Here is a 21017-nt window from a genome sequence, read left to right as displayed (position 1 = left end):
CTCAGTCATTAGACTTACAATGACCAAGAGGTGCCAGTTAGGGAGAAATGTAGTTTATATAGTTGGCTTAATCCCTTGATAAGACATTGAAGAACTACCCAAAAAGTTTTTGTAGACTTACCAAGGGAAGTTGAATATATGGTGCTTCGAAAGAAACTGTGATGAATAGAATGGTGTGGTGAATGGTCAGTTTTAGTCACCTGTCTGGCCTCGAGATCAAACTACCCAGACTTACTCTTTCATCTCTTGTCAGCATCACTGACCTTCTAGAACTTCCATGGTCATTCTTTCAGTTCTATCATCAGTGAGCAATAGGGAAGGGAGTGGAAACAAGTGCTTCACCCAACTTCACCCAAAGGTTTGATGTGAGTGTGCGTGTGTGAGCGCGTACGTGTGCATGCCTGTGCATTCATGTTTGTATTTGTGTCCGTATGCTTCTGCATGCCCCATGAATGTATGTTTTTGCTTGTTGGTGTGCAAGCAGCAGAGCAGTTCCGGAGTGAAATGGGCACAGTGAAAAGATGGAGGAGGAGAAAAGAGAGAGTTGTAACGGATGATTGAGGACAGGAAAAGAATAGCAGGGAGGGAATTAAGACTACATTGTACCCGCTTTATAGATTTTCTGCTTAAAAACACTAATTTGGAGGCCATCAGCGGAAGAGGGAGAATTCTTTCCTCAATAAACGAACACATCTCGGTAGGGAATGTACTGCCTTCTTAAAGCCGTTCGCCCTGAAAGGAAAACTTTAACAAGGTGGAGTAAAGCAGGCAAGTAGCAGGAAAATAACATACCATCTTTATTTGCCAGAAGCTCCTCCTATGAGAGATCTGTCTGTCCTTTTGCATTATTCAGTGTTTACCTGTCAACTAATTATTACCTTTGAGCTGACCGTAGGACTACACATATGGATGAAAGGTTGGATTCAGACATTCATTGTCAGGGTTGGAACTACTTCAGTGACACCTCTACATTAAGTACATCACATGTTTATAGCACTCAGGAAATACATATTGGTGCGTCATGCGTACGTAATTGCATGTTATCTACTGCAAATACAGCTCTGGAAAAAATTAAGAGACCACTGCAAAAGTGTCAGTTTTTCTGGTTTTACTATTTATAGTTACAGTTGAAGTCGGAAGTTTACATACACCTTAGCCAAAAACATTTAAACTTAGTTTTTCAAATTCCCTGTCTTAGGTCAGTTAGGATCACCACTTTATTTTAAGAATGTGAAATGTCAGAATAATAGCAGAGAGAATGATTTATTTCAGCTTTTATTTCTTTCATCACATTCCCAGTGGGTCAGAAGTTTACATACACTCAATTAGTATTTGGTAGCATTGCCTTTAAACTGTTTAACTTGGGTCAAAAGCTTCGGGTAGCCTTCACAAGCTTCACACAATAAGTTGGGTGAATTTTGGCCCATTCCTCCTGACAGAGCTGGTGTCACTGAGTCAGGTTTGTAGGCCTCCTAGCTCGCACATGCTTTTTCAGTTCTGCCCACAAATGTTCTATAGGATTGAGGTCAGGGCTTTGTGATGGCCACTCCAATACGTTTACTTTGTTGTCCTTAAGCCATTTTGCCACAACTTTGGAAGTATGCTTGGGGTCATTGTCCATTTGGAAGACCCATTTGCGACCAAGCTTTAACTTCCTAACTGATGTCTTGAGATGTTGCTTCAATATATCTACGTAATTTTCCTGCCTCATGAAGCCATCTATTTTGTGAAGTGCACCAGTCCCTCCTGCAGCAAAGCACCCCCACAACATGATGCTGCCACACCTGTGCTTTGCGGTTGGGATGGTGTTCTTCTGCTTGCAAGCCTCCCCCTTTATCCTCCAAACATAACGATGGTCATTATGGCCAAACAGTCCTATTTTTGTTTTATCAGACAAGAGGACCTTTTTCCAAAAAGTACGACCTTTTTCTCCATGTGCAGTTGCAAACCATAGTCTATCTTTTTTTATGGCGTTTTTGGAGCAGTGGCTTCTTCCTTGCTGAGCGGCATTTCAGGTTATGTCGATATAGGACTCGTTTTACTGTGGATATAGATACTTTTGTACCTGTTTCCTACAGCATCTTCACAAGCTCCTTTGCTGTTGTTCTGGGATTGATTTGCACTTTTCGCACCAAAGTACATTAATCTCTAGGAGACGTGTCTCCTTCCTGAGCGGTATGACCGCTGCGTGGTCCCATGGTGTTTGTTCTTGCGTGCCATTGTTTGTACAGATGAACGTGGTACCTTCAGGCATTTGGAAATTGCTCCCAAGGATGAACCAGACTTGTGGAGGTCTACAATTGGCTGATTTCTTTTGATTTCCCCATGATGTCAAGCAAAGAGGCACTGAGTTTGAAGGTAGGCCTTGAAATCCATCCACAGGTACACCTCCAATTGACTCACACGATGTCAATTAGCCTATCAGAAGCTACTAAAGCCATGACATAATTTTCTGGAATTTTCCAAGCTGTTTAATTGGAATTGTGATACAGTGAATTATAAGTGAAATAATCTGTAAACAATTGTTGGAAAAATTACTTGTGTCATGCACAAAGTAGATGTCCTAACCGACTTGCCAAAACTATAGTTTGTTAACCTCAAGAAATTTGTGGAGTGGTTGAAAAACAAGGTTTAATGACTCCAACCTAAGTGTATGTAAACTTCTGACTTCAACTGTATGTGTTTGGGTAAAATGAACATTTTGTTTTATTCTATAAACTACTGACAACATTTCTCCAAAATAACAACTAAAAAGAGTCATTTAGAGCATTTATTTGCAGAAAATGACAACTGGTGAAAATCCAAAAAGATGCAGTGTTGTCAGACCTCAAATAATGCAAAGAAAATAAGCTGATAATTATTTCCAAACACAATACTAATATTTTAACTTAGGAAGAGTTCAGAAATCAATATTTGGTGGAATAATCCTGATTTTCAATCACAGCTTTCATGTGTCTTGGCATGCTCTCCACCAGTCTTTCACATTGATGTTGGGTGACTTTATGCCACTTCTGGCGCAAGAATTAAAGCAGCTCGGCTTTGTTGGATGGCTTGTGACCATCCATCTTCCTCTTGATCACATTCCAGAGGATTTCAATGGGGTTGAGGTCTGGAGATTGGGCTGGCCATGACAGGGTTTTGATCTGGTGGTCCTCCGTCCACACGTTGATTGAGTTGGCTGTATGGCATTGAGCATTGTCCTGCTGGAAAAACCAATCCTCAGAGTTGGGGAATATTATTGCTGAAGCAACCCCACAGTGGGTGCGAGACCTGGAGAGGCCTACAAGCCACAATGTCTCGCACTGTCGGTGATGATCTGGGCGTGCTTCAGCAAGGCTGGAATCGGGCAGATTTGTCTTTGTGAAGGACGCATGAATCAAAGCCAAGTACAAGGTTGTCCTGGAAGAAAACTGCCCCGCAGCTCCCGGGTCTGCCGAGCAGAAATATCAGCTACAGAGAGAGTCACAAGATTGAACTTCACTCAACTTTCTAGATCAGTGGTCACCAACCTGTCAATCGCCAAGTTATTCCTAGTCGTTCGCCAAACATTTATGTAAAACCCTTTTTTTTTTGTCTTTGGCTGTTGGTGGTAGGTGCACCTGATTCAGCTGCCCTGCACATAGGTGAACTGTTGCCACTTTGAACCATTTCATTCTGCCTTCCCAGCGGGCCCAGTGTAACAATGTGCGCTGAGAGTCGGAAGCAAGTTCAAGGAGTGAGTGTTTCAATAAAATACACAGAACATAATACAAAACAAGACACACTAACACCAGGACACAGACATGAAACAGAAACAATAACACCTTGGGAAGGAACTAAAGGGAGTGACATATATAGGGAAGGTAATCAGGGAAGTGATGGAGTTCAGGTGAGTCTGATGACGTGCAGGTGCGCATAACGATGGTGACAGGGGTACGCCATAACTAGCAGCCTAGTGACCTAGAGGCCGGAGAGGGGGCACACAAGTGACGCCCAGAGAGCAAATCAAGTACACTATAGCCTATCGCTGGCCAATCGGATGGCTCAGATGACCGGTGACTGCAGTAATGTAGCAGGCATAAAATAAAGCTACAGCAAAGTTGATACTGTGAGATTTTAAAACATTTAAAACCATGACTAGAGAGAGACTGTCAACAAATACAGCAAAGAGCTGAGGTTTGTATGAGTGAGTTCATGTTTAAGTTCTTACTCACCTGTCAACACATTGTATTCAGCATTTTCATATGTAACAAAATGCCCGTTCTTCCTATTTCCACTCTCTTATTTTAATATCAAAGAATTTTTCACTTTCTCTGTTCATAGGAGTAACAACATGAATTTGTACATGAGGCAGAAATAATGCTGTGCGACTCGAGTTTCACCATCAGCTGTTATACGGAGTCCCTTTTTGGTCAGTGTCAGTGGAGGAAAGGGAGAGCGGAGGGATGTTGAGAGGTGGACCATCAGTCTGCTGCTCTCTCCCTCCGCTGAGACTCACCATCAGATGCATGGCACCATCAGCCCAGTAACTGAAATTAGCTCAGTGCCGAAAAAAATTAGAGGGAACATTGCTGGCAAGCATTCATTCTCATATGGCGGCCACAATGTCTGACCAGAATGAGACATATATCAAATTCCCGAGACAGGAGACACTTGGGTTCCACAATGCTGAAAGGAAAGTGACCTTGACTGAGGAGGAACAATGGAGGGGAAACATCAAAGAACCAGACTACTCCTCTTCTCTTTTTTTTCATCTCTGTTGATCTCGCTCTTCCCTAGAAAGCACTGTTGTTTAGATTGCCCTCTGACTTTACAGCTGCCCCCCCCCCCCCCCATATCAGCCAAAGTGTGCTCTTACTTCCGCCAAGTCTGCCTCTCTCTCTCTCTCCTCTTTCAAATCTAGCCGTCGTCACGGCTGAAGTTCAAACGAGACAGTGTCTCGATCCGGCTGGTGAGAATCTCATCAAGGCGAGTGCACCAGGCAGATGCCGAAGCGGAGAGAAACAATGGAGACATCTGCAGCTGCTTCTCTTGTGTAGCCATGAGTGGATTTGCAATCTGTATTTTCAGCAAGGGGACAATTAACACAACAGTATGGGAGGCTGTACATACGTACTGTGAAAACTGTTGTCTGGTTTGGAAGTGAAACTGTCTTACTTGAGGAAAAGAAGGACGGAGTTGTGAAAACAAGGGAGAAAACACAATCTCGGTTGTTCAAGACAAATGAGATCTCTAATGATGATAGGATGGAATATCAACCCTACATGTAGTAACTCCTGTTAATTGTCTTGTCATTTGAATGTGTCTAACAACAACAGGATGTCTACCTACTTGATTTTCCTGGTGGTTTGAGAGCTGTGGATGGTGATGGGGATTGTGCACATGAATGGTCAGTTGATTATCCATCCCTGGTTCCAATACATCAGACTGGACACCAACCATCCACGGCGACCATTACATTACACTGCAACATAACCCAGACTGAGTGAAGATGAATGGTTCCATCTATCTCTCTCTCTTTCTCTCTCTCCTTCACTCTCTCTCTCTCCCTCTCTCCCTTTCGCTCTATTTCTGTTTGGTCACTACTTCGACTCTCTCTCTCTCTCTCTCTCTCTCTCTCTCTCTCTCTCTCTCTCTCTCTCTCTCTCTCTCTCTCTCTCTCCTTCCTTCTCTCCAATGGCCATGTCTTCGTAGACAGCATTTGATTTCATCTTCTAACCAGGCACTACTACAAAGTCTTTGGGTGTCAGCTTGAAGTGCATGGTGGCAAAACAAGACGATTACCTCTGTGTTTGATCTTTGGAGTCTGCATGGAAGGGTGTCCAAACAGAGAGAAATCGCTATGTGTCTAAAAGCGAAAAGCTCGGAGCTGTCCAGCGCTAAGGCATGCTATCATGGAGATGAAAGGAACTCATCTCACACTAAGACCTCTGGGAAATGCCTGTGCATGAGATCCCTTACTCCTCGAACTCGGCAATAGGAATGCCTGCAACTAGATTGGTACTTCAACATTTCCAATCTAGCCCATTGATTGATCCAACATTCAACCATTGTTTTAACATGACTGCTTCCTTTTGAACACAGACATTGGGCTTATGACTCAAAGTCTGCATCCCAATTTGCACTTTATTCCCTACATAGTGCACTGCTTTTGAACTAACATAGGGAATAGGGTGCAATTTGAGACTCTACCTGAAGCAGTACTTCACCAGGGAGTGAACAGACTTGAAAGCTATACCTCCGTTCTGAGTGTAGCGCTGTTGAAAAGGTTGCTTACGTGATCAGCATACCGTCCACTATAATGCTCCTGTTCCTAGGAAGGAGCATCAGTACAAAGAGTGTACTAATGGTGATCACTGTGCTTTCTACTGGAGTAAAATGACAGACTAATTAGGCAAAACAAATCTCTAATGTTTCCTAAGTGTTGTCTCTAAATGAGAACAGTTCATTGAACATCTCAGAGGTGATCTACTGCTGTTTGACTTAAAGCACTGTAGTCATGCCATAGCCTAAGCCAGTGTTTCCCATCTCCGGTCCTCGAACCTCTAGCTCTGGACAAAAACACCTGATTCAACTTGTCAAGGGCTTGATGATTAGTTGACAAATAAAATCAGGTGTGCTCGTCCGCGGTCACAACAAAAATATGTACCATTGGAGGTGCTGGAGGACCGGATTTGGGAAACACTGCCCTTAACTACAACACTGCCTGCCTACTGCTCATTCATGTTCAGCTTGCAGTAACAGGTGCTATTTAGACAGATCAAGGTTGCCAACACAGATCAGGATGTGACTCCTTTCATTGTTTTACTTTTATTTGCCTGTCGGTGTGTTTATTTGTGTGTTTCCGACCGTGTACAACCGACCACATCAATACAACTGTTAGTTGGTCATACATTTCCTCAGTTCTCAAGCTGTCTGACAGCCACCTAGCTCCCCACTTCTCTTTCTCAGTTCTCAAGCTGACTGACAACCACCTAGCTCCCCTCTCCTCTTCCTCAAGCTGTCTATATGTGTGTGTGTGTGTGTGTGTGTGATCACCCCTGTGTGTGTGTTTATGATCACTCCATTCTGCTGGTGTGTCACTTCCTGTCCTCAGAACCCACCAGAGGGCTGTCTTCCCCCCCTTCTCTCCATCTCGCCCCCCCCCCGCCCCCTCTTTCTCTCCAACACTCATCCACCTCCTCTCTTGTTCCCCAAAACCGTGGTTTATTTTGTCTCAGCACTTCAGTCTGATGTTTGTTCTCAACCTCTCAGCACTCGCAGAGCACCTTGTGGTTAGTTTCATCTTCTCTCCCCCTCTCCTTTCATCTCTCTGCCCAAGCCATGATGGAGAGTTGATATTTCCACAACTTCTTTAGCATCAAATGTATTCTTGAAGTTCTATGTTCCAGTGCTATGTTCCAGTTCTATGTTCCAGTGCTATGTTCCAGTTCTATGTTCCAGTTCTATGTATCGTGCTGCTTTCATGTTTATTATCAATACAACCTTCAGCGTCAGAATATCAGGTGACTACACGGATCAAGCCGGATATTATATGCTTGCTTTGCTGCTTGACATAAACACTGTATATTTTAGTGTTATTTTTGGGGTTAAACATCATGACATATCCCACCAAGTTATCCCACCTTAACTCTCCTATTTCTCTATATAGGATCAGAGAATAGCAAAATAAAATTCAAGGTTCAGTATCTTGACATAGAATTGCCATAGTAAACCATAATAATGACATGATTAACTGAAAGAAATATCCACTTGAAAAGTCTTGAGAGTAAATAGATGAAGTCAATAAGGAGTGTATCGATCTATTGACTAGCTTCTCCACACCTGATTGACTTAATGTACACAGCCACAGTAACACTAGAACAGTTTACACGGATAGATACAAGCCCTTCATTCCACTGTCATTGGGTTCGACATGCCAATTCACCATGTCTGTATACAGACCATCAACCCGCCCAGCTGTCGAGTGTTGGCTCACTAATAAGAATGAGAGTGAGCGAGATACAGAGACAGAGACAAAGGTGATAGAGAAACTTTGTCAAATGAATGATAGATCAACTCCAGTTGTCATGGGCAGAGCCCACTGCTACACTCTATTACTGACGGTAAAACTATGCAACCCAGCAGGGATTCCTGGGGCTTTTCATTCAGCCTCCCATGAATCAAACTATGACAGGGCTGTCACTCAAACAAGGTCATAATGACTCCATTGGAAGGGGAATTAGTGCAACAGTTGTGATATCTGTTCAGAGGTTTAAGGCTATTTCTGGGTCTCAGTCTGTGTTGAGGGCTTATATGATACATTGTATGGATCGGGCTGTATTCGTCATGGGAGCCAATCCATGCAAAGACTACTGTAACGAGAGGGAAATGCTAGATAGTGTGTACAAGCGTATACAGTAGAGAATATCATATACATCTAACACATCTGAATATGGAATGAAGAAAAGGGCGACACTTTACAAAAGCAATTAGCCTTTTTTAATCTTACATTGCATTGGAAATGTACATAATAGATTCATACATGTTACAAATAATTTGTTCATAAAAATATATTTCTTTAAAAAAAAAAATCTTTTTTTAAATCACATTTTTTCTTTTTTTTTCTTTTTTTTCAATATATTTTCAATGCATTTAACATAGGAGTACCCAACTGTACTGTACTGCAAATCATATTTCGGCTTCCTAGAATTGTATGGGTTCTTTATTGCAGTAATTTTTATAGGAAAAGCTCAATTTCAAAATAGATTGAAAGGTTAAAAAAACATGTCACCTGATGAGTGGAAAGGAGCGTTGTGTCACAAGACTGTGTCAGTGTTTAGTGTTTGTTCAGAAACACATGAAGTCCTGTGAGGTGAAGGAGAAGGGGAATGAGACCATGAGATTATAATGAGAAAGACAGGAACAGGGGGATGAGGAGGAAGGAGCAGCAGACCTGGTTCACATGGTTTTTGGTAGGCACTGTAAAAACCACCCACTAGGATACATAGAGTAATACAATAACAACAACAACAACAACAATTCAAAACAAAACCGTGACAAAAAAGTGCAATATAATGAAAAGTCACAATGAAAATGTTGTGCAGACGAGTAAAAATGCCAAATAATATCGAAAGAAACACAAATTCTGGAAAGATCGATCTCATTGGTTTGCGGTTGGCATGGCGATTGATGTCACTGTCAGTATGGAGTATCATCAAGTCAGATAGACTGATCTGGTCTGTCATAGGTGAGAATGATGCCGGAGGTGTCACTGGTGGAGCCCATTGATCCCTTTCCGTATTAATGTGTGATGAGGTCGTGGTACTGCTTTATTATAAAGGCACTGTAATGAATCACAGCTTGGAGACCTGGGGGACTGCAGTCACGGACACCAATTAGGACTGACTCAGGTCCAATGGGTGGCACTGGGCATTGATACGACACAGGAGGCAATTCATCTCATCTAGTGTTGAAAAATGCATCTGTTCTGCAAATTACATCATCAGACATTTGTGATCAGAAACAAAATACAAATAAAGATGGGTGCATTGCACATTATTTCAACAAAGTTCTATCGCTCTGTTGCTACAGACAGATGAAGGGATGAATACAGTATGAAATACGATCGTTAAACCTACTGGGATGATGTTTGATTCTGCTCTGCTCTTCTGTCATTGTTGGATGGATTTTGTTCCATGATGTTGTCCCCCAGAACTTTCAAATGGCCGCAAGCAGTACCGATATTGTCTTCAGATAAAGTGTAACAATTCCACATTTAGTACAAATTAAATGACACTCATTTAAAATAAGTTTTAATTTGCAGACTTTAAGATCTCAATACTGACATTCCTTATTTAAGTCAGAATAAAGATGACTGTAAAGGCTAATAACGTTACCAAAGTATGATCCAAAATGGCAAATAAGAGTTAAATATTCCAGAAAACCTTTCTATTCACATCATACAGTTAACATCAATACTTCAAACACTTCTGATTGCCACAGTGGAAAAAACCACAGAATATGGGACTGAAGCTGAAGGAGAGGGAGTCACGGTCAAAACCGTTGTTGTAAAAAACAGTTGAACATTTCAAAAATTAACCAAAAAATACCTTTGTGTGTTTGACGATGTGAACAGCATATTCTGAAATATCTTTTTTTCTTCTCTTTTCTATAAACTCTTCATATAATCTCTCTCCCTTTGGCCCCTCCCACGTGGTAATATATAATACAAAAATATAGGTGGTGAATGCTCCTCCTATATATGCAAGAAGATTTACAGATCCTTATCACTTTATATAAAAGACCCAATCGACTGTGAAGAAGCACTCGCAGAGTGCAATATAATAAGGTAGCGTAAGAACTCTCCAGGCAACTCGCCGACCACCGTGAAGATTTGAGTTTTCATGTTTCTCAGTTCTCAGTTCAGTCTTCTAAAACGTGATGTTTGTCTGGTCTCCCAGTGAGTGTCTTTCTCGACTCACATGACCCAGTCAAGGTTCCTGAAGAGTGTGCTTTATGTACCAGAGGAACGGTTCCTTGTTCCTCTGTTTGTCTCCCCAAAAATGTCTGACACGCCTCTATTGGAGTGTCTCCATCGCTATCTCCAGTCTCGATCTAAACAAAATCAGCTTGTTTTGCAAAAGCATTTTTCTTGTTCTTTTTTTTTAACCTTGATATAAAATAAGAAAAACATGATGCAGTTTTTGCGGTAGCGGTCGCCAAGCGGACTTCATTATACCATTGTGCAGACTGTGTTCAGGTTGGGGTCAAACCGGACAGCTTTGCCTTCCACCGACTTGGCGCTGGTGTTGTACATGGGGTTCTCGAAGGCCGCCTGGCCGTTGTTGTTCTCGTGGACGGAGCAGCCTGTGTACTGGGTTTTAGGAGTAGTCCTAGAGAAGGACAAATACATGGTTCAGACTCAATGTAGAACAAGAGTCAGTATAATTCAACATGTAGCCTGTCTAATATGTACTGGGTTTTAAGAGAAGTCCTGTGGAGGAACACAGCAATGGTTTATGGTTTTATATGTGAATAACAGCAACCCGTATGTCAAACAAATTCTATGGATCACGTGTCAAACTCATTCCACGGAGGGCTGAGTGTCTGCGGGTTTTTGCTCCACCCTTGTACTTGATTCATGAATTAAGGTCACTAATTAGTGTGGAACTCTCCTCACCTGGTTGTCTAGGTCTTAATTGAAAGGAAAAAACTAAAACCCGCAGACACTAGGTCCTCCATGGAGTTTGACACCTCTGCTATAGATCCTGACACAGTAGCACAGTATAGATGGAGGATCTTCGTTTGAGCCAGTTTATTACAGTAGGAAGGTAATCCTGCGGCAACAAGAAATTATTTTGTGGATTATAATTAATGGACATTTTTGTAGGGGTTGAGACATTTTTTGTAAGGAAAAATCAAGTCAAGTGGAAATTAAAATCTTCAGAATCCTTTTTAAACCTGAAATACACTACAAGTTATACTGCAACAGGGTCATCAACTTAAGACCCTACATCTGTATGTGGCCTTTACTGTGAATGTAGCCCACAGTATAAAAATAGCTAGTGGTGGGTAGCTACACTTACCTCTGTTTGTAAAGATAAAACCCGAAGCCTGCAAATATCAGGGCGAAAAAAGGCACAAGGATTGCTATGGCCACAGAGCTACTGTTTGTACCATGAGGTGGGTTGGATGAGTTATTACTCTCTGACATGTTCAAACCTGTGTGGGAGAGGAGACATAGGAACAACATTAATATTCTCACACTCACCTTTTGGCCTAAATCAAATATCCTTTACAAACATGTTTATTTCTATATACTGAAATGCCACAATATTGTTGACATTGAGAAAGCTGATATAAAAAACTATGTGATAATGTTTACCTAGCCTCTGAAGTCCAAACTGGCCGTAGTCTCTACCCTGTATGAACCCTTGAAAGACGTAGGTGGCACCGTCAGGTTCTGCAGACACCTAGGGAGACAGATATGGTCAGTCAGTAAGTTAGTCATTCAGTCAGTGAGTGTGTCGGGCAGTCAGTGAGTCACTTATTTCTTTGAATGGCACTTTCACTATGGGGTTACGTTTTAAAGGAAAAATCTACATGTTCAGGACAGCATTTGAGGCCATTTTGTAATAAACATGAAGTAAAAATGTCCAACAAATGTCCATTGATATGTCTAACAAATGTCAATATCAAGATTTTTACACCACATCAGATGGTTATTAAGATATGTAAGTCTGCTAAATGACTAACATGTAAATGTTTCAACTCCACAAATCCTTCCTGTTAGTAAATAATGGTAAACTTACAAAACCGTCCATGGACCACGTCTCCTCCTTGACCTTGCCCAGCGTGGTGTGAGTGGACGTTTTCACATGGTACATCAGCAGCATCAACCGTGCTTCTTGGCTCTTATAGACACCTGCAGCACAACAGAACACAGGTGGACAAGAGGCTCAATGTGAGGCCAGGGTACAACACTGATATAACTGGTGGTACTCAGGGGAGACGATCACAGACAATGACCCCATGATGATGGTCTCCCTCGCTTATCTCACTGTCTGTCTATCTGTCTGTCTGGCTGGAAAATGAAAGCAGGTGATATGAACACTCATTGAGCCATATTCTTCAACCATGGAGCAATTTCCAGCAGTAGAACACTCATCAACTGTACTTCCTATTTTTAACTGCCTCCTGCAATTGAAGGCATAGAAAGGGAGCACCATATTAAGGCCTATCAGAGGTCCAGGCCCTTCGCTACCTCTGCAGCTCTGAACTGACTGATGTACACAGTGGTAGTAATGAGACACATTCAATTAACACACCTAAACCATTTCCTGGCCTCTCTAAATGTAAAATAAGCTGTTATTAAAAAGACAAAATGGCTACCTCCATCGCCTCAGTGTTATGATTACATTGTGATCCCTATATCTCCCAGACACGGTCATTTCTTCTCAATGACTATGTGAATGAATAGTTCTTCATTCACCTGTCTAAGTCATAATTGGCGACGGCTGGGCAATTCCCAGTCCAATTTAAATGGAGAAGATTAATTAGATGATGTAAATGACATGTCAGCTGGGGCTAAAGGCATTCGTGGAGAAACGAGGGGGGTAAGAGCGAGGGGGAAGGAGCAAGGGGGGAAGGGGAAAAGGGGCCTCGACACTCCAGATAATTATGGTAAATCCGTCAAAGATTTGTCAGATCGGATTCAAATGTCATTTAAGCGAAATGGGGGAGGGGTAGGTTTTACACGTCTGTTAGGCTATATAAATGAAGTACATTAAGGGACAGAATCATTTGCATTTTAGGGACGTCTATGTGAACACGAATATATAAAATAAATGAGTCATCAGGATCATCAGCCAGGTTGTTCAAGATTGACATCGGAATTGGAAGTCTATCCGTTTCCTGAAAACATCGGGAAATGCCTTCAAAACCAGCCACTAGGGGTAACAGTGAGCCCTATTACCACCAAGTAGCCTTGGGTTTTGCTAAGGCGTTGTGGACGGGGGTGGTGGATGGGGGTAATCAAATCAAACTTTATTTGTCACATGCGCCGAATACAAGTGTAGATTTTACCGTGAAATGCTTAATTACAAGCCCTTAACCAACAGTGCAGTTCAAGAAGAGTTATGAACATATTTATCAAGTAGACTAAAATAAAAAGTAATAATAAAAAGTAACACAATAAGAATAACGATGCTATACACAGGGGGCACCGGAACCGAGTCAGTGTGCGGGGGTACAGGTTAGTTGAAGTAATTTGTACACGTATGTGGGGATGAAGTGACTATGCATAGATAATAAACAGCGAGTAGCAGCAGTGTACAAAAGGGAGGAGGGGGTCAATGTAAATTGTCCGGTGGCGATTATATTAATTGTTGAGCAGTCTTATGACTTGGGGGTAGAAGCTGTTGAGGAGCCTTTTGGTCCTAGACTTGGCGCTCCGGTACCGCTTGCCGTGCAGTAGCAGAGAAAAACAGTCTATAACTTGGGTTACTGAAGTCTTTGACAATTTTATGGGCTATCCTCTGACACCACCTATTGTATAGGTCCTGTATGGCAGGAAGCTTGGCAGGAAGTGATGTACTGGGCTGTTCGCACTACCCTCTGTAGCGCCTTACAGTCAGATGCCGAGCAGTTGCCAAACCAGGCGGTGATGCTCTCGATGGTGCAGCTGTAGAACCTTTTGAGGATCTGGGGACCCATGCCAAATCTTTTCAGTCTCCTGAGGGGGAAAAGGTTTTGTCGTGCCCTCTTCCCGACTGTCTTGGTATGTTTGGACCATGATAGTTCGTTGGTGAAGTGGACGCCAAGGAACTTGAAACTCTCGACCCGCTCCACTACAGCCCCATCGATGTTAATGGGGGCCTGTTTGGCCCTTCTTTTCGATCAGCTCCTTTGTCTTGCCCACATTGAGGGAGAGGTTGTTGTCCTGGCACCACACTGCTGACGTCCTCCCTATAGGCTGTCTCATCGTTGTCGGTGATCAGGCCTACCACTGTTGTGTCGTCAGCAAACTTAATGATGGTGTTGGAGTCGTGTTTGGCCATGCAGTCGTGGGTGAACAGAGAATACAGGAGGGGACTAAGCCCCAGTGTTAAGGATCAGCGTGGCAGATGTGTTGTTGTCTACTCTTACCACCTGAGTGCGGCCCGTCTCCAGTTGGAGAGGGAGGTGTTTAGTTCCAGAGTCCTTAGCTTAGTGATGAGCTTCGTGGGCACTATGGTGTTGAACGCTGAGCTGTAGTCAATGAACAGCATTCTCACATAGGTGTTCCTTTTGTCCAGGTGAGAAAGGGCGGTGTGGAGTGCGATTTAGATCACGTCATCTATGGATCTGTTGGGGCGGTATGCGAATTGGAGTAGGGTGTCCGGGAGGATGCTGTTGATGTGAGCCATGACCAGCCTTTCAAAGCACTTCATGGCTACCGATGTGAGTGCCACGGGCGGTAATCATTTAGGCAGGTTACCTTCGCTTCCTTGGGAACAGGGACTATGATGGTCTGCTTGAAACATGTAGGTATTGCGGGCTCGGTCAGGGAGAGGTTGAAAATGTCAGTGAAGACACTTGACAGTTGGTTCACGCATGCATTGAGTACATGTCCTGCTAATCCGTCTGGCCCAGCGGCTTTGTGAATGTTGACCTGTTTCAAGGTTTTGTTCACATTGGCTACCATGAGCGTTATCACACAGTCATTCGGAATAGCTGGTGCTCTTCATGCCTCAGTGTTGCTTGCATCGAAGCGAGCATAAAAGGCATTTAGCATTTAGCGTCTGGGTTTCACTTTGTAGTCTGTAATAGTTTATCAAGCCCTGCCACATCCGACGAGCGTCAGAGTCGGTGTAGTAGGATTCAATCTTAGTCCTGTATTGACGCTTTGCTTGTTTGATGGTTCGTCTGAGGGCATAGCGGGATTTCTTTTAAGTGTCCGGATTAGTCTCCCGCTCCTTGAAAGCGGCAGCTCTAACCTTTAGCTCGATGTGGATGTTGCCTGTAATCCATGGCTTCTGGTTGGGATATGTACGTACAGTCACTGTGGGGACAACGTCGTCGAGGCACTTATTTATGAAGCCGATGACTGAGGTGATGTAGTCCTCAATGCCATTGGATGTATCACAGAACATATTCCAGTCTGTGCTAGCAAAACAGTCCTGTAGTGTATTATCCACGTCATCTGACCACCTCCCTATTGAGCGAGTCACTGGTACTTCCTGCTTTAGTTTTTGTTTGGAAGCAGGAATCAGGAGGATAGAATTATGGTCAGATTTGACAAATGGGGGGCGGGGGAGAGCTTTGTATGCATCTCTGTGTGTGGAGTAAAGGTGGTCTAGGATTTTTTTGTTCTCTGTTTGCAGATGTGACATGCTGGTAAAATTTGGTAAAACTGATTTAAGTTTGCCTGCATTAAAGTCCCCGGCCACTAGGAGCGCAGCTTCTGGTGGAGCATTTTCTTCTTTGCTTATGGCCTTATAGAGTTGGCTGAGAGTGGTCTTAGTGCCAGCTTTGTTCTGTGGTGGTAAATTGACGGCTACGAATAATATGGATGAGAACTCTCTTGGTAGATAGTGTGGCTACAGCTTATCATAAGGTACTCTACCTCAGGCGAGCAATACCTCGAGACTTCTTTAATATTAGACCCTCACCCCTCTTCTTACCAGAGGTGGCATCTCTGTTCTGCCTGTGCATGGAAAATCCTGCTAGCTCAATATTGTCCGTATCGTCGTTCAGCCACGTCTCGGTACCATAAGATGGTACAGTTTTTGATATCCTGTTGGTAGGATAATCTTAATCGTAGGTCATCAATTTTCTTTTCCAATGATTGCACTTTAGCAAGAAGAACGGAAGGCAGTGGGAGTTTACTCGCTCGCCTACGGATTCTCAGGAGGCTGCCCGATCTGCGGCCCCTTTCCTGCCTCTTTCACGCAAAAGGGTTTGATCTGGGCCTGTTCTAGTGAAAGCAGGATATTCTTCTCGTCAGACTTGTTAAAGGAAAAAGTTTATTCTGGTCCGTGGTGAGTAATCGCTCTTCTGATGTCCAGAAGTTATTTTCAGTCATAAGAGCAACATTATGTACACAATACATTAAGTTAATCCCATGACCCCGGATGATTGATCCCAGTTGTGGAGATTGGTTTTACATTTTTTGTTTTAACCCTATCCCAAACCTTAACCCTTACCGTAACCATTTGGAATGACTGCCTAAACTTCATGTTTTAACCTTATTCAAAACCTTAACCCTTAACTTCTAAATTTGACATTTGGATCAATTGAACCATACAGAGCAGCAGGAGCAACACTAACACTTCGAAATGTGATGTTTGGAGAATGTGAATGAATGTCTAATGTCTAATTCATAACGCATCACCTCAAAAAACCTTCTCAGATCAGACAGACCATGAATGCCCATTTGAATGTTCGCAAATGTCCTCCACACAGGCAAATAAACTACTTAATTGAATTTCCTACTAAGTAGATACAGTCTTAAATGGATACCATCTGACATTAAGACCCTACCACTCAAACGATGTCAGCTATGTTTAGCAACACTCAAGTCTAGTCATATGCATACTTGGGGAGAGAAACACTGCATCTGAAACGCCAGCTCCATTCTACTCCAGTGGTACATGACATATTTTACAACACTCTAGATGTTGCTGGGGTAATACATAACTGTGTGTGTGTGCATGTGTGTTCAAGGAGTGGCTCTGTGTAATATGTAGTGAAATGGGGACGGCGTACCTGAAAGAAGCAGTTCCATGTTGCTATTGGTCAAGGTGACGTTAACCCTTCCCGTGGTGGAATTAAAGCTTGTGATACTCAGAGTCATTGGTTGTTTTCTTCCCTTGTAGTTGTATGAACCCTTCCAGATATAGTTAGGAGCAAAGACGTCATCAGGAACTGAAACAGGGCATAGAAAATATTGATTATTAGAGGACCTTGGTTGTGCCTGAGGTTGGTTGAGCGGTTAAACCCACTGACTTCTGCAAACCCTGCCTACATGGGATCAAATCCCGGCCCCAACGGTCTTCACACTGTCTTCCCTTTATCCATCTCCCTGTTCATTTGTATCCATCGTTTCAATAAAACTTTTAAAAGTTTGGGGAAAGAGAGAATAAGAGGACCTTGGTTGAGTAAAAAAAATATCTTGAAATATACTACGACTTTACATTGCACCAGAAAATAAACTACACTTTGGAGGTAAATTCAAATAAGTGAACTATCCCTTTAAATCCATACTGACCAGATATTGAGTGTCTGGCCGAATGGCCGCATCACACATCTCAAACCCCTAAACTAATGCAAAGTTGAGGCCAACACTTATTAATAGAGATCGATATACAGTGTGTGTCCTTGCACAGGGGTTGTTAAGTCACCACTACACATGTATCCTCTGTATAACCTTCTATAAGTCTGTTTGATTCATGATTGATCAAATCGACAGTACTACTAGTGTTCACAGACACAGGCAGGGCCCCTGAGCTTTCACCCTCAGAGTATATCAAACTTGTAAATGACCTCCAAGCTTTTCAAAAACTTACTCCCTCTCCAAGTTTATCAATGTTAAACTTGTTATGAAGGAGGTGGAAGCTTTGGCATGGTTGAGCTGCTATCTCACGGCATCACGACAGATGACTCCATAGAAGAGAGATAGAGAGAGAGAGAGACAGAGGGAGAGACTGCCAGGCCGTGCTGCCCGGACATTTTATCGTCAAACTCACTCTCTCCATTCTTCATTAACTTCTCGTCCCTCAAGAGGGGCACTCAAGAATGCATTAAGGATACCAGTCCTTCTGAGGTGCTATTAGCGAAGCCGTCGAGCCAAATGAAGTTGTTCATATTCAGTCTGTTGTGATTACGGATCTGACCCGCTGCTAACTGCCACATGTAATACTCTAGACAAGTACAGTCAGAGTAGTCTTTTGTTATGGAATCAGAACACTGCTCTGATGACGCTACTGTAATGGGCTGTGTGTGTGTGTTTGTGTGTGTGTGTGTGTCGTGGGGGGGGGCTACTGTAATGATGTGCGTGTGTGTGTCGTGATAGCATTTCAGTCAGGCACTCACCATTCAGCTTGGGACTGGGTGTCCCTGCCACTGGCTTGATGGGCTTCTCTGAGAGTTTGGACCCAGCTGAGGTGATGGGAGACAAAAACAGCATTAGTAGTACTACTACATATTTCACCTCAACTTCCCCCTACGTGGGACTTCGAATCATGAATTAATGTGCTTCAGCACCACACATCAAGAGATAATGCAACTAACTCATTGATGGCGAATCCTCAATTCTATTGCGTGGTAATAGCATAGCCATATATTTAGAATTTGTAAATGTATGGCTCTGGATAATATTCCTAAATAAAACACGTACGGTGTGTTCTGTGATGCAAAAGTCAAGCATGGAATCTTCTGCTAGTTATAGTAAATCAAATAAAATCATAGTTTATTTGTCATATGCATGTGATACAGCGATGTGCACACAGTACAATGACATGCTTACTTGCAAGCTCTTCTCTTATGACAATTGCTAATAAAAGGTATAGAAAGGTGTACGAAGTAAGAAACACAGAAATAAGCACGCATGTGGTAATGCAGTAGAATGCGTTACGTGGCAGAGGCCCTCTACAGTTGACAGTGATGGTAAGTCACAGTGGTGGGGACAGGACTACTGCACAGGGCCAAATGACCAGTCCATCAAGGACAAGAAACCGATCCTGCGTCTCCAATGGTACCCTAGTCCTTCTTTAGTGCACTACTTTTGGTCAAATTCAGTGTGCTAGATAGGGACTAGGGTGCCGTTGGAGACGCAGACAGAAGCCGGATCCTGTTTGTCCAGTGGCATGATAGAAGCTAGAATAACACAAGATGCCGCATGCTGCAGTGGTAGCAGAACAGCCTTGCACAGTGGGAACTTCTCCCACAGCATTCCATGTCTCTCCCATCTGTTTGTGTTTGTAATTACTCTGGGGCCTGAGGTGCACAGCTGCACAACGCAGCAGTGGCGAGGACTGTGTCTGCACGTGTGTGAAGTGTGCTCCGTACTATTGCAGCTGCAGTCATGACCTGCGGCACAAGAGAGCCTCTGTCCCATATCAGCATATGCCATGCTACACACACAAGCACGCAAACAAATGGCTACGGTTAGCATTGGGAGAAAGTTAGGGGGAACTTCACCCTGGAGTTCACCCTGGAGCCACACAGACACACACAAACAAACACACTGGCCATGTCGGCCTGTACCTCGACAAATGGGCATCTTCCCGGTCCAGGTACCATCGGACTTGCAGATGCGGTGTTCCGAGCCCCCGGACAGGAAGAAGCCGGTCTGGCAGGAGTAGAGGAGGGTGTAGCCAAACCCTGGCAGATCCATCCCCATCACCTCCACATGGGCCGGGCTCTCTGGCTGCTTACACGAGTGGGCTGGGAGGGGGGAAAGACAGGGGGAGAGAGGGAGAAGGAGAGGGGGGAGAAGAGAGAGATTGGGAAAGGTGGGAAAAGAGAGAGAGAGAGAGAGAGAGAGAGAGAGAGAGAGAGAGAGAGAGAGAGAGAGAGAGAGAGAGAGAGAGAGAAAGGGGGGGCAGAGAGACAAGCGACAGAGAAAGAGAGAAAAAAGGAGGAACAAAGAGAATAAGAGAGAGAGGTAGAGAAAGGGCAGAGAGAAAGAGCGAGAGAGACAGAGAGAGAAAGGGCAGAGAGAGAGAGTGAGAGATGGGGCAGAGAGACAAAGGAGACAGAGAAAGAGAGAAAACGGAGGAACAAGGAGAGAATGAGAAAGAGGTGGAGAAAGAGCAGAGAGGGAGAGAGGGGGGGAGGGTTAGAGAGAGAAAGGAGACGGAGAAAGAGAAAAAAGGAGGATCAAAGAGAATGAGAGAGAGAGAGGTAGAGAAATGGGACAGAGTGAGAGAGCGAGAGAGAGAGGGCAGAGAGAGTGAGGGCAGAAAGAGAGAGAGGAAGAAAAAATTTAAGCGACATACTGGTATGGCTCTTCTCACCATCTGCCCTTTATGGAGTCATCATCAAAGCTCTGTTGAATTCTTTTGTTTCCTTTTGTATTGTTTTGCTGCACCTGCAAGTGACTGGATGCATGTACACTACTTCTGAACTGATTCACTAGCTTCTTAGAACACCCCCCCCCCCCCCAAACACAATGCATTATGCACTATAAAGACATCTGCTATGGCTGCACTGTGTGCGAATACGACTGGCTACTTTCTCAGGGATGGATGGTTGCATTCTACACAGTCTACAGAGATGGTCCGGAGTTGAGTTGAGCAACCCATAGAGGGTGAGACAGACTCTGATGTGTTGTGGCAGACTGCACAGAGACAGAAAGAAATGTGTGTGTACCTGTCAATGCCCCCCCAACCCATGAAAGATCAAACAGTAGGAGATGCTCAGTCATTCAGATAAGCCAGTGGACCACTATCATCCATCTTTGATCAAAAGGGACTGGGATTAGGTCTGTGGAGGGAGCAATGCTCCAACTAACCCACCAATGCTCTTTTATCTTTGGGTCTGTTTTGTTTGTGTGTGGAAGGTTTGTGTGTGTG

General features: G+C 43.5%; 1 protein-coding gene across 3 annotated transcripts in view; it reads right to left on the bottom strand.

Annotated features, from left to right (window-relative positions):
* Window positions 1-8742: 8742 nt before the first annotated feature.
* The window catches only part of LOC109904406 (CUB and sushi domain-containing protein 3), a 657725-nt gene continuing 645450 nt past the window's right edge, over window positions 8743-21017 (bottom strand). For 2 of the 3 annotated variants that reach the window (XM_031788837.1, XM_031788836.1), the window contains 7 exons: window positions 19708-19887; window positions 18535-18600; window positions 17209-17367; window positions 12273-12385; window positions 11846-11933; window positions 11547-11682; window positions 8743-10853 (listed from right to left, as the gene is read on the bottom strand). In XM_031788837.1, the coding sequence (XP_031644697.1) occupies window positions 10694-10853; window positions 11547-11682; window positions 11846-11933; window positions 12273-12385; window positions 17209-17367; window positions 18535-18600; window positions 19708-19887 (902 nt within the window). In that variant the 3' untranslated portion in view covers window positions 8743-10693. Of the gene's footprint in view, window positions 10854-11546; window positions 11683-11845; window positions 11934-12272; window positions 12386-17208; window positions 18601-19707; window positions 19888-21017 lie in introns of all 3 variants that reach the window. The other variant, XR_004202892.1, reaches the window with a different exon arrangement.

This window comes from Oncorhynchus kisutch, linkage group LG14 (genome assembly GCF_002021735.2).
Source record: "Oncorhynchus kisutch isolate 150728-3 linkage group LG14, Okis_V2, whole genome shotgun sequence".
Taxonomy (NCBI): Eukaryota; Metazoa; Chordata; class Actinopteri; order Salmoniformes; family Salmonidae; genus Oncorhynchus; species Oncorhynchus kisutch.
The sequence above is the reverse complement of the archived record's forward strand: the minus strand, read 5'-3'. Positions and strand labels throughout refer to the sequence as shown.